This window comes from Chrysochloris asiatica, unplaced genomic scaffold (genome assembly GCF_000296735.1).
Source record: "Chrysochloris asiatica unplaced genomic scaffold, ChrAsi1.0 scaffold00002, whole genome shotgun sequence".
NCBI classification, from domain to species: Eukaryota; Metazoa; Chordata; class Mammalia; order Afrosoricida; family Chrysochloridae; genus Chrysochloris; species Chrysochloris asiatica.
In genome coordinates this window covers 17,945,777-17,958,757 of record NW_006408520.1, presented here as the reverse complement: position 1 = coordinate 17,958,757, position 12,981 = coordinate 17,945,777, and the positions used below count along the sequence as shown (strand labels likewise).

The 12,981-nt window shown below is 42.5% G+C and overlaps 1 protein-coding gene across 1 annotated transcript in view; it reads right to left on the bottom strand.

The window, feature by feature from the left end:
- The window catches only part of ABCA4 (ATP-binding cassette, sub-family A (ABC1), member 4), a gene marked incomplete at its 5' end in the record, with an annotated part of 210,699 nt that overhangs the window by 162,726 nt on the left and 34,992 nt on the right, over nt 1–12,981 (bottom strand). The window contains 1 exon segment of the mRNA XM_006831046.1: nt 3,711–3,908. Coding sequence (XP_006831109.1) covers nt 3,711–3,908 — 198 coding nt within the window.

The following is a 12,981-nucleotide window of genomic DNA, read 5'->3' as shown; positions in this document are numbered from 1 at the left end:
CTTGAGAAATGCTTAGCATAGTGTCCCCTTTTGGTTTTCTAATTCCAGGTGTTTGCACATTTCATTATAATACTTGACTTTGTCTTCTTGAATGACTCTTTGTCATTTTTTACTGAACTCTTTTCGTTCCTCATTTCTTCCATTAACTTTAGCATTTCTATACTGGAGAGCTAGTTTCAGAGTCTCTTCTGACATTCATTTTGTTTTTTTTCTTTCTTTCCTGTCTTTTTAATGACCTTTGGCTTTTTTCATGTATGATGTTCTTGATGTCATCCCACAATTCTTCTCGTCTTCAGTCATCAGTGTCTAATGCATCAAATCTGTTCTTAAGATGATCTCTAAATCTCTTCACACAATTGTAGTCAGTTTGACTTCTGTGTGTTCCATCTGGTGAGTTCCATGTGTATAATCATCTTTTATGTTGTTTTAAAAAGACATTTGTCATGAATAAGTCAGTGGACTTGCAAAATTCTATTATGCAATCTTCAGCATCATTTCTATCACCAAGGTTATACTTTCCAACGACTGATCCTTCCTTTCTGTTTCCAACCTTCACATTCCAATCATAAGTAATTATCAATATATACTGATTACATGGTTGATCAATTTCAGACTGAAGAAATTGGTAGCATTCTTAAATTTCATCATCACTGGCTTTAGTGGTTGGTGCATAAATTTGAATAAATAGTGGTATGAGCTAGTATATTATCCTTACACAGATAGATCTTGAAATGTTCTTTTTGATGAGGAATGTGACACCATTCCTCTTCAATAATTTGTCATTCTCAGCACAGTTCACATATGATTGTCAGATTCAAAGTGGTCAATACCAGTTCATGCATTCATTCTGTTTCAAGCTGTTTTTGACAGCTTCCAATTTTGCTAGATTCATACTTTGTATATTTCATGTTCCAGTTATCAATGGGTGTTTGTAGCTGTTCTCCTTGAGGTGTGCCCCATCAGTAAATGTGGATCCCAAAACTTTTACACCATTCACAATTCATGGTCATCTCTACTTTAAGGAGGCAGCTCTTTTCCATTCATATTTGAGTGCCTTCCAACCTAAGGGACTCATCTTCTAGCATGATATCTGACAATGTTTCACTGCTATTCATAAGATTTTCAGTTCCTAACCATTCAGAAGTGGTCTGCCTCTCCTTCTTCCTATTCTGTCTTAGTCTGGAAGCTCTACTGAAACTTGTCCACAATAGGTGAACCTGCTGGTATTTAAAACACCAGTTGCATAGCTTTCAATATCGTAGCAACACACAATCCACTACAGTATGACAAACTGACAGATGAGTGGTGGGAGTCATCTTAGAAGTCCTTAAAAATACTGATGTCTAGCTTGCACCCTAGGACAGCTGAATCAGAATCTCTGGGGATTAGGGTTAGGCATTTGTAGCCTTTCTTGGTGTTGTTATTCCCACATGTACCACTGTGAAATGTCCTGTTAGTTTGTCTCTGTTCTAACTGAGAGTACAGTGAGCAGTAGCCAAGGTTTGGGGTCATGGTTGGAGCCTGGGCCTCAGCACAATGCCTGGAGAGTTGAAGATGCTCAGTTCATGCTTGAGCGCCTGGACTGATATAGTTGACAAGGCTGCGGGACCATTTAAGATCAGTAAGAGTGACTAGCCAATGTTATGCCCTGGTTTCTGAACTGTAGCCCTTGCCAAGCAGCCCGTGTTTCTCAGCCTTTCTGGTCTTTGTGATAAATGAGCATTCTGAAGTCAGTGACCTGAGTTTTGGGTTCATTTCTTAATGAAAACTTTTGCCCTGTCACATCCAGAAGGTAAATTTGCTTGTAATTGTGGCCAAGGTCCTTCAAGAAGAGAAGTATAGTTCTCCATATTTCATAACACCCAGAAGATGGTCAGTCTTGGGTGTCTGTGATCCTGGACCCTTCTCTTACAGCCAGGGCACATGCTCAGACATTGTCCATTCTGCCCCACCTGAGAGCGCAGGTCACTGGCCTGTCTGACAGGGAACCTCCAGTGGTTCTGCAAACAAAGATCCTGGTCTCCTAGTTGTGCTGGCTTTTAGCTGCCAGAATAAGGGATCTTTATTGGCTATTCTTTTGTTTAGTTCTAAAAACAAATCTGCATGTTGGGTTCTCTTGAAACTTTGGACAGAAATGTCTGACTGAGTGGTTTTTTATTCGTCCTACAGTGTGGGGAGCTAAGAGACCTTTTCTGGGTCCCTGGATTCTCAGTGATGGTGGCATCCACAGGCCTCACCTGGCCCTCTCACCCACTCTGGAGACCCAGCCTGATGAGCTGGGACAATTGTTTCAAGGAAAGTCACACTGTGTGTGGCTCAAGCAATGCAACAGGTGCAGGGGAGAGAAGAAAAAGTCATCATTGGAAAGGGATTAAGTGTTAACCCTGCTGAGAACTCTGGGGTCTGGTTTGATTTTGCTTTTAAAAGTCTTCAAGATACTTTTAAAGACAAGCTGAGAGGGAGCAACCACACAAAACGTAAAACACAAATTCATTAACCAAGTTCACAGAACAATTTAAAAAATTAAAGTGTAGACAAAATTTCTTTAAAAACAATGAAAGCAACAGCAAACAGCACAATCAAGTAGTAGTATTTTTTCTGAATTCAGTGTTTCTTTAAGTGTGACTTACATGACCTCTGTAACAATTACCTAAGGAAATAGGGCAGATTTGGGGTGGGCCCAGACCTCCTGAAGCAGACTCTCAGAGGGTTGGTATCTGGAACTTGCATCTTTTACCAGCAACCCTGTTGATTTTCTTGCTCTCTGAGGTAAGAGAACTGCTATTCTATATTTCCTTTATATCATTCTTTCTCATCTTATCCTTCTAGGAAAGAGTGTGATATGATCAGGCCCCAAGCAGTCTGTCTGGGACACACTGCTGGAACAGAGGGTGAACTAGATCAAGGCTTTCTAATCTTTTGAGGCTATGAGACTTTTCTCAGTTACTTTTTCCATCAAGAAACAGCAACCTTTGGGTTGAGACCAGACTCAGGACAAGAAGTGTGAAGCTCTCATTTATTGAAATCTCATAAATGTTTTGCATGTATCTTTTCTTGTTGTTGTTGTTGTTGGGTGCCATCAAGTCGGTACTGACTCATAGCAACACTATCCACAATAGAATGAAACACTGCCTGGTCCTGGGTCAACCTCACTACTGTTGCCATGCTTGAGCCAATTGATGCTGCCACTTTGTCAATCCATCTCACTGGGGGTCTTCCTCTTTTCTCTGTCCCTCCACCTTACCAAGCATGATATCCTTCTCCAGTGACTGGTCCCTCCTGACATCTTTTCTTACCACTCATTAAAGCAAAGTATAATATTTGGTTTAAATATTTAAGTAAATGTGGCTCGGGAAGGTTAAGCATTTGGTCCATTATCATCTAACTAGGAGTTAAACCTAGGCTTCCTTCTTCCTCTGCCACACTATGGTGGAAAGGACTTTTCCCAGCTTTGGAATGGGTAGGAACTTTCTACAATACCCAGTGTCAAATCTTAGGGTGGCTCCTGAGTCCCTGGGTCACTGCTCTAGAAACACTATCGGTCAGGATTCCTTGGGTCTTCAGAACCTGGAGTTTCTTCATATGTTGTCCTGAAAGCCAGGCTTATACCCTGCCCGGTTGTCAATGTATGGACACCTGATGGCATGGCAAGAAGCCCTCTACCTTGAGGAGTGACCTATCAAGAGCGAGCAGCTAAACATTTCCCTTACCACTCGGAAGACCTTGAAGAAGTCCACGTTAGCATACAGGGCATCTTCCATCCACTGCAGGGTTCCCTGGGACAGGGAGCACAGGCAGTCACGTACCGTCTGTGTCCCACGTCGCTGGCTGAAAGTGATGAAGCACTCCAGAAGGGCCTTGCTGCAGGCAACCTCCTTCAGCAGCAGGTCTGTGACCCCATGAGCAAACTGCAGGGAGGAAAGACCATATTGGAAACCTCCTTGTGGCAAGTCAGATACCAATCCACCCAAAGATGTCCACATTCCAGGCTATAGAGCCTGTGAGGAAATATTATGTTACATGGCAAAGGAGATTTGAGAGTTCAGATATAATTAAGGTTGCTAGTCAGTTGACTTTAACATAAAGAGAGCAATTTGGATTCTCTGGGAATGTCCAATGTAATCACAAAGGTCCTTAACTGTGGAAGAAGGTGCCACAGTAACATGATGTGAGAATGACTTGACTGTTCATTGCTGACCTTGAAGATGTCCTCCAAGAAACGCAGACAGACTCTAGAAGGTAGAAAAGGCAAGAAAATGGATTCTTCCTAGAGTCTCCAGAAAGGAACAGAGCCCTGCTAACACCTTGACTTTTGGACTTTCAACCTCCGGAACTAGGACCAAACCAAACTCATTGCTGATGTGTGAATATCTGTTCATAAGAACTCTATAGGACAGAGTAGAATTGCCCTACAGGGTTTCCAAGACTGTAATCTTTCTGGAAGTAAACTGCCACTTTCGCTTGCAGAGCACCTGATGAGTTTTTGATCAGCAGATGAGTACTTAGCTACTGAGCCACCAAGTTTCCTTTCTAAAACTGTTATTATTAGGTGCCAGCAAGTCTGTTCTGACTCATAGTGACCCTATGTACAAAAGAATGAAACACTGCCCAGTCCGGCGACATCCTCACAGTTGTTGTTATGGTTGAGCCCACTGCTGCTGCCACTGGGCCAATCCATTGTGTTGGGGATCTTCTTTTTTTCACCGACTCTCCACTTTACCAAACATGATGTTCTCTCCAGAGACTGATCCCTCCTGAAAACATGCCCAAAGTACAAAGATGAGTCTCATCATCCTGGCTTCTAAGGAGCATTCTGCATGTACTTCTTCCAAGACAGATGTTTGTTCTTCTGGAAGTCCATGGTATTTTCAATACTCTTTGTCAACACCATAATTCAAATGCATTGATTCAAGTACTTCTATGGTCTTCCTTACTCACTGTTGAACTTTCACAGGCATATAACACAATTGAAAGCACTACAGCTTGAGTCAGGGTCACCTTAGTCCTCAAACTGACATCTTTGTTCTTGAACACTTTAAAGAGGTCTTTTCCAACTGATTAGCCTAATGCAATATGTCATATGATTTTTTGACTGCTGCTTCCAGAGATATATGATAATAAATCTGAGTTGTTTTAAATCACTAAACTTGTGTAATTTGTTATAAGAGCAATAGGAAGCTAACACACTCCCTAAGCCTCATTTTACCAGAGAACCATTTAAAATTTGTGATATCCCCTTCTCATTATGATGATGATAAAATACCAATAGGACCTACTCTCAGAATTCAAGAACAAGGGGTCTGGGGCATTGGTGGTGGGAGTGGGGAGGGAAGTTAGCAGAATACATTTGGAGTGCTGGTAAATGACCAACCTCCCTGGTCCTTTCTCACCCTCTATGGACTTGCAAAGGAGCTCTGGTAGCGTAGTGGTTACGAATTGGGCTGCTAACCTAAAGGTCGGCAGTTCGAGACTACCAGCTGTTCCGCAGGAGAAAGATGAGGCTTTCTGCTCCCATAAAGATTGGCAGCCTCAGAAACCCTGTGCAGGGTCACTATGAGTCAGAACCGACTCCACAGTACTTAACAACAACAACAGTATGGACTTTCCAGACTTAGCAAATAAAAATACCAGATCCCAAATCAAATTAGACTTTCAAATAAATAATGACTTGTTTAGTACAAGTATATCCCAAATGATGTTCAAATGAGACATACTTATACTAACAAATTATTTATTTATCTGAAATTAAAATGTAACTGGCTATACCACATTTCATCTGGTAATCCTACCCGGTTACCACACCCTACAGTGGAGCTCATCATTGACAGTTTGACTCATGAAGCACAGTCCCCATGATGTCTTCAGAAGTAAAGGTGGTAAGTGGGGAGCAACAACATTGACCAAGGGCCCTTGGCCACTCAACCCAACAAGTAGCCTTCTGGAGTCCTGGACTCACAGCAGTGGACTCCATCCTGAGTACCATGAACAAGCTCATGAGCTGTGCTGGGGACCATAGCTTCCCCTGACTTCCAACAACTTTGCTTTCTAGAAGAGCAGAACTGGCCCAGGTTTTGCACCCATTCTGTATGGAAGCCTGGTCCCTAAATGATGGGCCAACGAGCTGTACCAGTCTCATTATCTAATAATTCCCTAGAGTGGGTCAGGGGATGATACACTGCCCTTCAAAGCTGTGATCAAACACCAGGCAGAAGGAGAAGGAGGGCTATCCCATCCTGGAGAAAAGAAAGAATTCTAAGTTTGATGAGGATGATCCATTAGAGACTCACAAGCCACTCATGACTATATACATTAACTAACATTACATTAAATTTAAGTTCACTTACTTAGTTCCATTTCAAGTGCCCATCATGTGGTTGGTGGCTACCATTTAGGCCAGTGCAGAGAGAGAGAAACCATTGCAGAAAGTTCCAGTACAAGGACATCACAGAGCAGATGGAGACAGAGAAGGAGATCAGGAGCTTGAGACAAAGAGGTGTTGTTGTTGTTGCTGTTGTCAGGTGACATCGAGTTGGAACCAACTCATAGTGACCCCATGCACAGCAGAATGAAACACTGTCCGATCCTGGGCCAACCCCACTACCGCTGGCACACTTGATGCCATCAATGATGCCACCTGACTGATCCATCTTGTTGGGGGTCTTCCTCTTTTTCTCTGACCCTCCATCTTGCCCAGCATGACATCCTTCTCCAGTGACTGTTCCCTCCTGACAATATGCCCAATATATGAAAGACGGAGCTTAGCCATCTTGGCCTCCAAGGAGCACTCTGGCTGCACTTCTTCCAAAACAGATCTATTGGTTCTTTTGGCAGTCCATGGCACGTTCAGTATTCTCCTCCAACACCACAACTCAAAGGCATCAATTCTTCTATGGTCTTCCTTATTCACTGTCCAGCTTTCGCATCCATATGAGGTTATTGAAAATACCTGTCTGTTGTGGTGTGGTGGCTTGAGTTGCTGTGATTCTGAGGGCTATGCCACCAGTATTTTAAATAACCGGCAGGGCCACCCATGGTGGACAGGTTTCAGATGTGCTTCCAGACAAAGACAGACTAGGAAGAAAGAGTGACAAACCACTTCCGAATCGTTAGTCACTGAAAACTCTATGAATAGAAGAGACAAAGAGTAGGATCTAGCAAAGAGGTGGGTTTTCAAGCAACAGGCTAAGAAGCCGGGTGAAATGGGAGGCACAGGGGGAGCAGGAGGCTCTGCAAAGCATCTCTTAAGCTCAGGAGTTTGCTATCAGGCAGCATCAGCTCATTGGAGCCAACAACATTAAACAAAGGCACATCCTGGGGACCCTAGCTCTGATTCTCTCCACATGAAACTTCAGCTCTGATGTCAGCACTGCAGCAGAAACTGACGATTCAAATGTCACCTCAGAGAGACCTGGAGAGAAATTTCTCCAAGATTCCTGTCCTATCTCCATCTCCATTTTATGGCCAACTGGAAGTCATCACAGACATTTCCAGGATGTGAGTTTTATGAGCTTAAGAGAAAGCAAAGGGAAAATGAGCAATTGATACATGACACAACCTCCCTTAGATGAGAGGGGGTGGGGTGATGGGGAAGGAGGGAGCCACACAGGGTCTGGCAGCCCAGGCTGGCCTCACCAGAAGCTGAACTGCTGCCAAGGCCTTGGCACAACAGCACCAACTTCCCAGGGTCCTGGCTGTCTCCTCAGGGCTGGCTCTCAGTTCTCCTGTCTAGTTTCAGTGAAAACCTCAGGGTCTGAGAAGCCAGAAAAGCAGGTATTGACTTCTTCTTGACAGTGTAGGGACCATCTTGAAAAACACCTTCTGTGGAGCCAATCCTGGACAAGAGGGTGGGGTCCCCACCCTCCTCTGGGCTCAGACAGCACCTCCCATAGACCTTTATCTCAGAAGTGATATAAGCACTGAAACTCCCTGATTATGTCTCTGTCTCCCCTGGAGTCTGGAGGAGGTGCAAACTCAGCTTGGAACAGAGGGTGTCTGGGCTGTTGTCCCCTGGTTCCCTTGCAGTCTCACTATGTTCATCACACTAAGAACCCACACCAGAATGCTGGGCCAGGACCAGTGGGGGCGTCAACTGGAGCAGTGGTTCTCACACTTGAGTGCCTGTCGAATCCCCTGGAGTGTTGTGAAAATACAGATAGCTTGTTTTAGTCCCCAGAGTTTCTCATTCAGTTGATGTAGGCTGCAGCCTCATTTAGAACTGGCATTTCTAACAAGTTCTCAGGTGATGCCGATGTTGATCTCTGGACTCTGAGAACCATCACACACTAGAGTAAGAAACACTGGATTTGGAGGAAGAAACATTGAATTAGAATCGGCACTGCCAATTTCTAGCTCTATTGTTTCGAGTTGCCATTGAACCACCTCCAACTCATGGTGACCCCATGTACAATAGAATGAAGTGTTGCCCCATCTCATGTCACCTTCATAGTTGTTGGCATGCTCGAGTGGACATCACTGTGGACACTACACATTGTGAGTGCCCTTCAACCTAGGGAGCTCGTCTTGGATAAATCTGTTGTAATCCATGGGTTTTTCATTGGCTAATTTTTGCAATTAGATCGCCTGTCTAGTATGGTAGCTCCACTAAAACCTGTCTAACATGACTGATTCTGCTGCTAGTTGAAATATTAATGGCATAGAGTCTATCATCATAACTAACCAAACTACCACAGTATGACAAACTGACAGACAGGTGGTGGTCTAGCTCTATACCAGGGGTGGTGGTGGTGGTGGTGGTGGTGGTGGTGGTGGTGATGTGCCGTAGAGTTGTTTCTGACTCATAGCAACACTGCACAGGGTTTCCGAGGCTGTAAATCTTTACGGGATCAGAAAGCCTCATCTTTCTCCCACATAACCACTGGTAGTTTTGAACTGCTGACCTTGAGATTAGCAGCCCAACTTGTAACCACTAACCTACCAGAGCTCCATATACCAGGGGTGGAGAACCATTTTTTTTCTGCCAAAATTTATATCATCATTCATGGTCCATACAAAATTATCAACTTGAAAATTAGCCTGCTATATTTGGTCAAACATTTAATTCACCCCTAATGTGGAGACCTGGTGTGGCACTGTGGGCTAATGCGTCAGACTGCAGTCATTTGAACTGCAAGAGTTGTGGTTCAAGCTCACCAACTGCTCCTTGGACACCCTATATAAGGTCGCTATGGGTCGGTACAGACTTGACGGCATTTCACAACAACAACCCTTAATGTGATGGTTGGAACTGTGATTGCGTTGGCAGGGCCATACCAAATGATTTCACAGGTCTTAGCTTATATGGCCTGCTGGTTGGATGTTCCCCACCCCTGCTCTATACTAAAACCCATTGTCATCCAGTAAATTCCAACGCACAGAAACTCTATAGGACAGAGTAGAACTGCCCCATAGGGTTGCCAAGTTTGCAAATCTTTATAGAAGCAGACAACATATCTTTCACCCACTGAAGCTAGTTTTATCCACCAACATTTCAGTAGGCAGTTCAGTGATTAACCACTGTGCCACCAAGGATTGTAGTCTAGCTTTGTAAAACCCAGTGCCTTTGAGTCGACTACAACTTACAGTGTTTCTTTAGGACAGAGTAGAACTGCTCATAGGGTTTCCAAGGATATCAATTTTTATGGAAGCAAACTGTCTCATTTTCTTCTCAACAAGATGCTGATGACACCCACAATCTGCAGGTAAAAAGCAGGTCACTGGCTCAGATCCAAAGAAGTAGACACTGGAGGACAAGCCAGATCCAATCCCAGCAGACAACAGACAAGGTTTGCTTTTGTTGTTGTTGTTGTTAGGTGCCATCAACTCAGTACCGACTCATAACAACTTTATGCATAGCAGAATGAAACACTGTCCAATCCTGATGATCATGGGCCAACCTCATTATTGTTGCCATGCTTAAGGAAAAGGTCAAAATGGATGTCAGAAGAGACACTGAAACTTGCTTTCCAGCATAGAGATGCTAAAGCAAATGGAAAAAATGAGGAGGTACCAGAGCTGAACAGAAAATTCCAAAGGTCAGCTCAAGAAGACAATGTCAAATATTACAACAAAATGTGCAAAGATCTGGAGTCAAAAAACAAAAAGGAAGAACACGCTCAGCATTTCTCAAGCTGGGGGAAGTGAAGAAAAAATCCAAACTTCAACTTCCATTAGTGAAGGTTTCTCTGGGATAATTATTGAAGGATGCAGAAAGCATCAAAAGAAGATGGAAGGGAGAGGCGTGGCTTGATGACAGCTAGGGTGGAGGTGCAGTGAGGTTCGCTGTCAGCCATACCACAGAATACCAGGCAAAGCAGATCCAGGGCAGAGATCCAAAACTTGGAACCACAGAGTTAGGAATATTTTAAAAGTTTGAAGGCTTATAGCTAGTGGAACTTGAAGCTGAAGTAAGAAATCACACGTACTTTTGAATCTGCCAGGCTTGGGAGCTGACATATAGGGTGAAACCAAACAGTAAGTCCAAGCAGGGTAGCAGAAACACCATGGAAAAATGCCACGGGAACCTTGGAGCAAAGGTGAACAATATATTTTGTCGGTTTTGCTTTGTTCTGATTTTCTTTTTATTTATTATTTTCATTTATATCTGGTCATTGGCCCCCTCACTGTTTGTGCACCTCCATTCTGGTGACTAGAGGGGGTACATGAGCGATTGGACACCACCGACCCTCACCACTGGTGGATTCTTCTGCCACGCATGTGCACAGATACTCAGCCCAAGAGCAGGCCCCGAACATTTTTTTGTTTTTGTTTTTTAAATATGAGAATGGCCAGGACAGAACTATAGAGAGGGAAAGAGAGTTTAAAAACTAAACAGGCTGAAAATTAAATTAAAGCCTGAGGTATAGCATAACAACCAACAGTGGCATCTTGAAATCTCTCAGGCAGCTTTGAAAGCAAGAAACTGAAGAGAAGACATTAAAGTCATACTCATATTAGGCTACAGATTTTTTTTTCTTCTTCTCTCCCTCCTATCTCTTTTTTGTGATTATAGACAGCAGTATTCAGTCTAGTTTTTTGTTTTTGTTTTTTAATGCCAGTTCTGTGTTGCTGTTTTATGCTACCCCTTCTACCTTTGGGGGACCCTTTCTCTCCCTATATTACACAACAAAAGACAGCAACTGCTGCCATATAGTCAAGCTACAATCACACTCTATAAAACACCAAAACCCAGGCAAGAACCAATACCAACTGCCATATACCAGGAAGGCAGACAACACCTGTGAAAGTTATTCTGAGTTAAGCAAAAAGAAGAGTGAAAAGGGAAGTCCACCTCTTGATCACATCTACCTGGAAACAATCAGAAAGCATAAAAAATACCAAAGTACACACTCAATTAAGTATTAAGGCCACAGATAAACACTAAACATGACCAAGAAACAAAAGCAGATGACCATATCAGCACATGTCCAGAAACAAGATTAAATGTCTGAGAAAAATGACCTAGAGGTAGACCTGGATTCCATTCTGAAAGGAGGGCAGGCCTTGGAAACACCTGAAAAGGAATTCAGTAACATGATTATAAAATGTTTCAAAATACTTTACAATGGAGTTGAGAAAAATAAGGAAGAAGTCAGGAAAGTGCTACAGGAACAATCAAATAAGATAGATACAGCATTGGAAAAAATTCAAAACCTGCAGAAAGAGGTCCAAATGATCAATAATAGAATACCAGAAATAGACAATACACTGGCAAAGAAAGGGCAAAGGAGTAGAATAGAAGAGATGGAAGGCAGAACCAATGAGCTGGAAGACAACTCTCATATACCACTAAGATAGAAGATCAAACAGAAAAAAGGATAAAAATATCTGAAGAAGGTTTAAGATTCATGTTGGACAACATGAAGAGGAATAACTCAAGAATTATTGGCATTCCAGAACAAGAAGAATCACACAAGTCCACAGAGGAAATAATGAAGAACTGCTGGAAGAAAATTTCTCTAACATCCTGAAAAGTGAAAAGATAACATTCAAGAAACTCAACGAATCCCAGGAAGGGTACACCCCAAAAGAAAATCACTGAGACATATCATAATCAAGTTCTCCAAAATCAAAGATAAGGAGACTCTACTGAGAGCAGCTAGGGAAAACAGAAGTGTTACATACAAAGGCAAGCAAGTCAGATTAAGATCGGATATCTCAGTAGAAACTATGCATGCAAGAAGGCAATGGGGAGACATATATAAAACCCTGAAAGAAAAAAATTGCCAACCAAGATTCCTTTATCCAGCAAAGCTATCAATCAAATATAATGGTGTAATCAAAACATTCCAGGATAAGCAGATGATAAAGGATTTGCCAAATCCAACCCTGTGTTACAAATCATCCTAAATGGAGTTCTGTGGACTGAGAACCAACAAGAACAGACAACAACTAGAGATTGACATACATGGCAACACCAACCATAATTAAATCGACAGAAGGAAGAGTCGAGAACAGAACAAAATTATAAGAAAAAACTCAGAGAATCTGGGAGGTCAGTCTATGATCAAAACAATTACAATGTAAAAGAATGTAAACACATAGGAACAGAGACTCAGATGGTGAGAAGGTCGGGTAGATTACAGGATAAAACAGACTGCAGTAAATGGAGAGAAAAAATAATGGACTATAAATAAGGCAACCTCAAAGAAAATTAACATTTCACAACATACCAAGAAAATGAAAATCCAAGAAGAACATGGAAACACTAACACTATGAGGAAACCCACAAGAAAGAACACAAAAAGCATAAACTCAACAAAGGAAGCCACGCAGAACAAAGAAGGCAGCAACACCACAAAAAAGCAAACATAATGGCAGCAATTAATCCATACCTATCGATAATTACACTGAATGTAAATGGATTAAATGCATCTGTTAACAGACAGAGGGTGGCACAATGGATAAGAAAACAAGATCCTTCAATATGCTGTCTGCAAGAGACACATCTCACACACAGAGACAAAAACAGATTAAAAGTCAAAG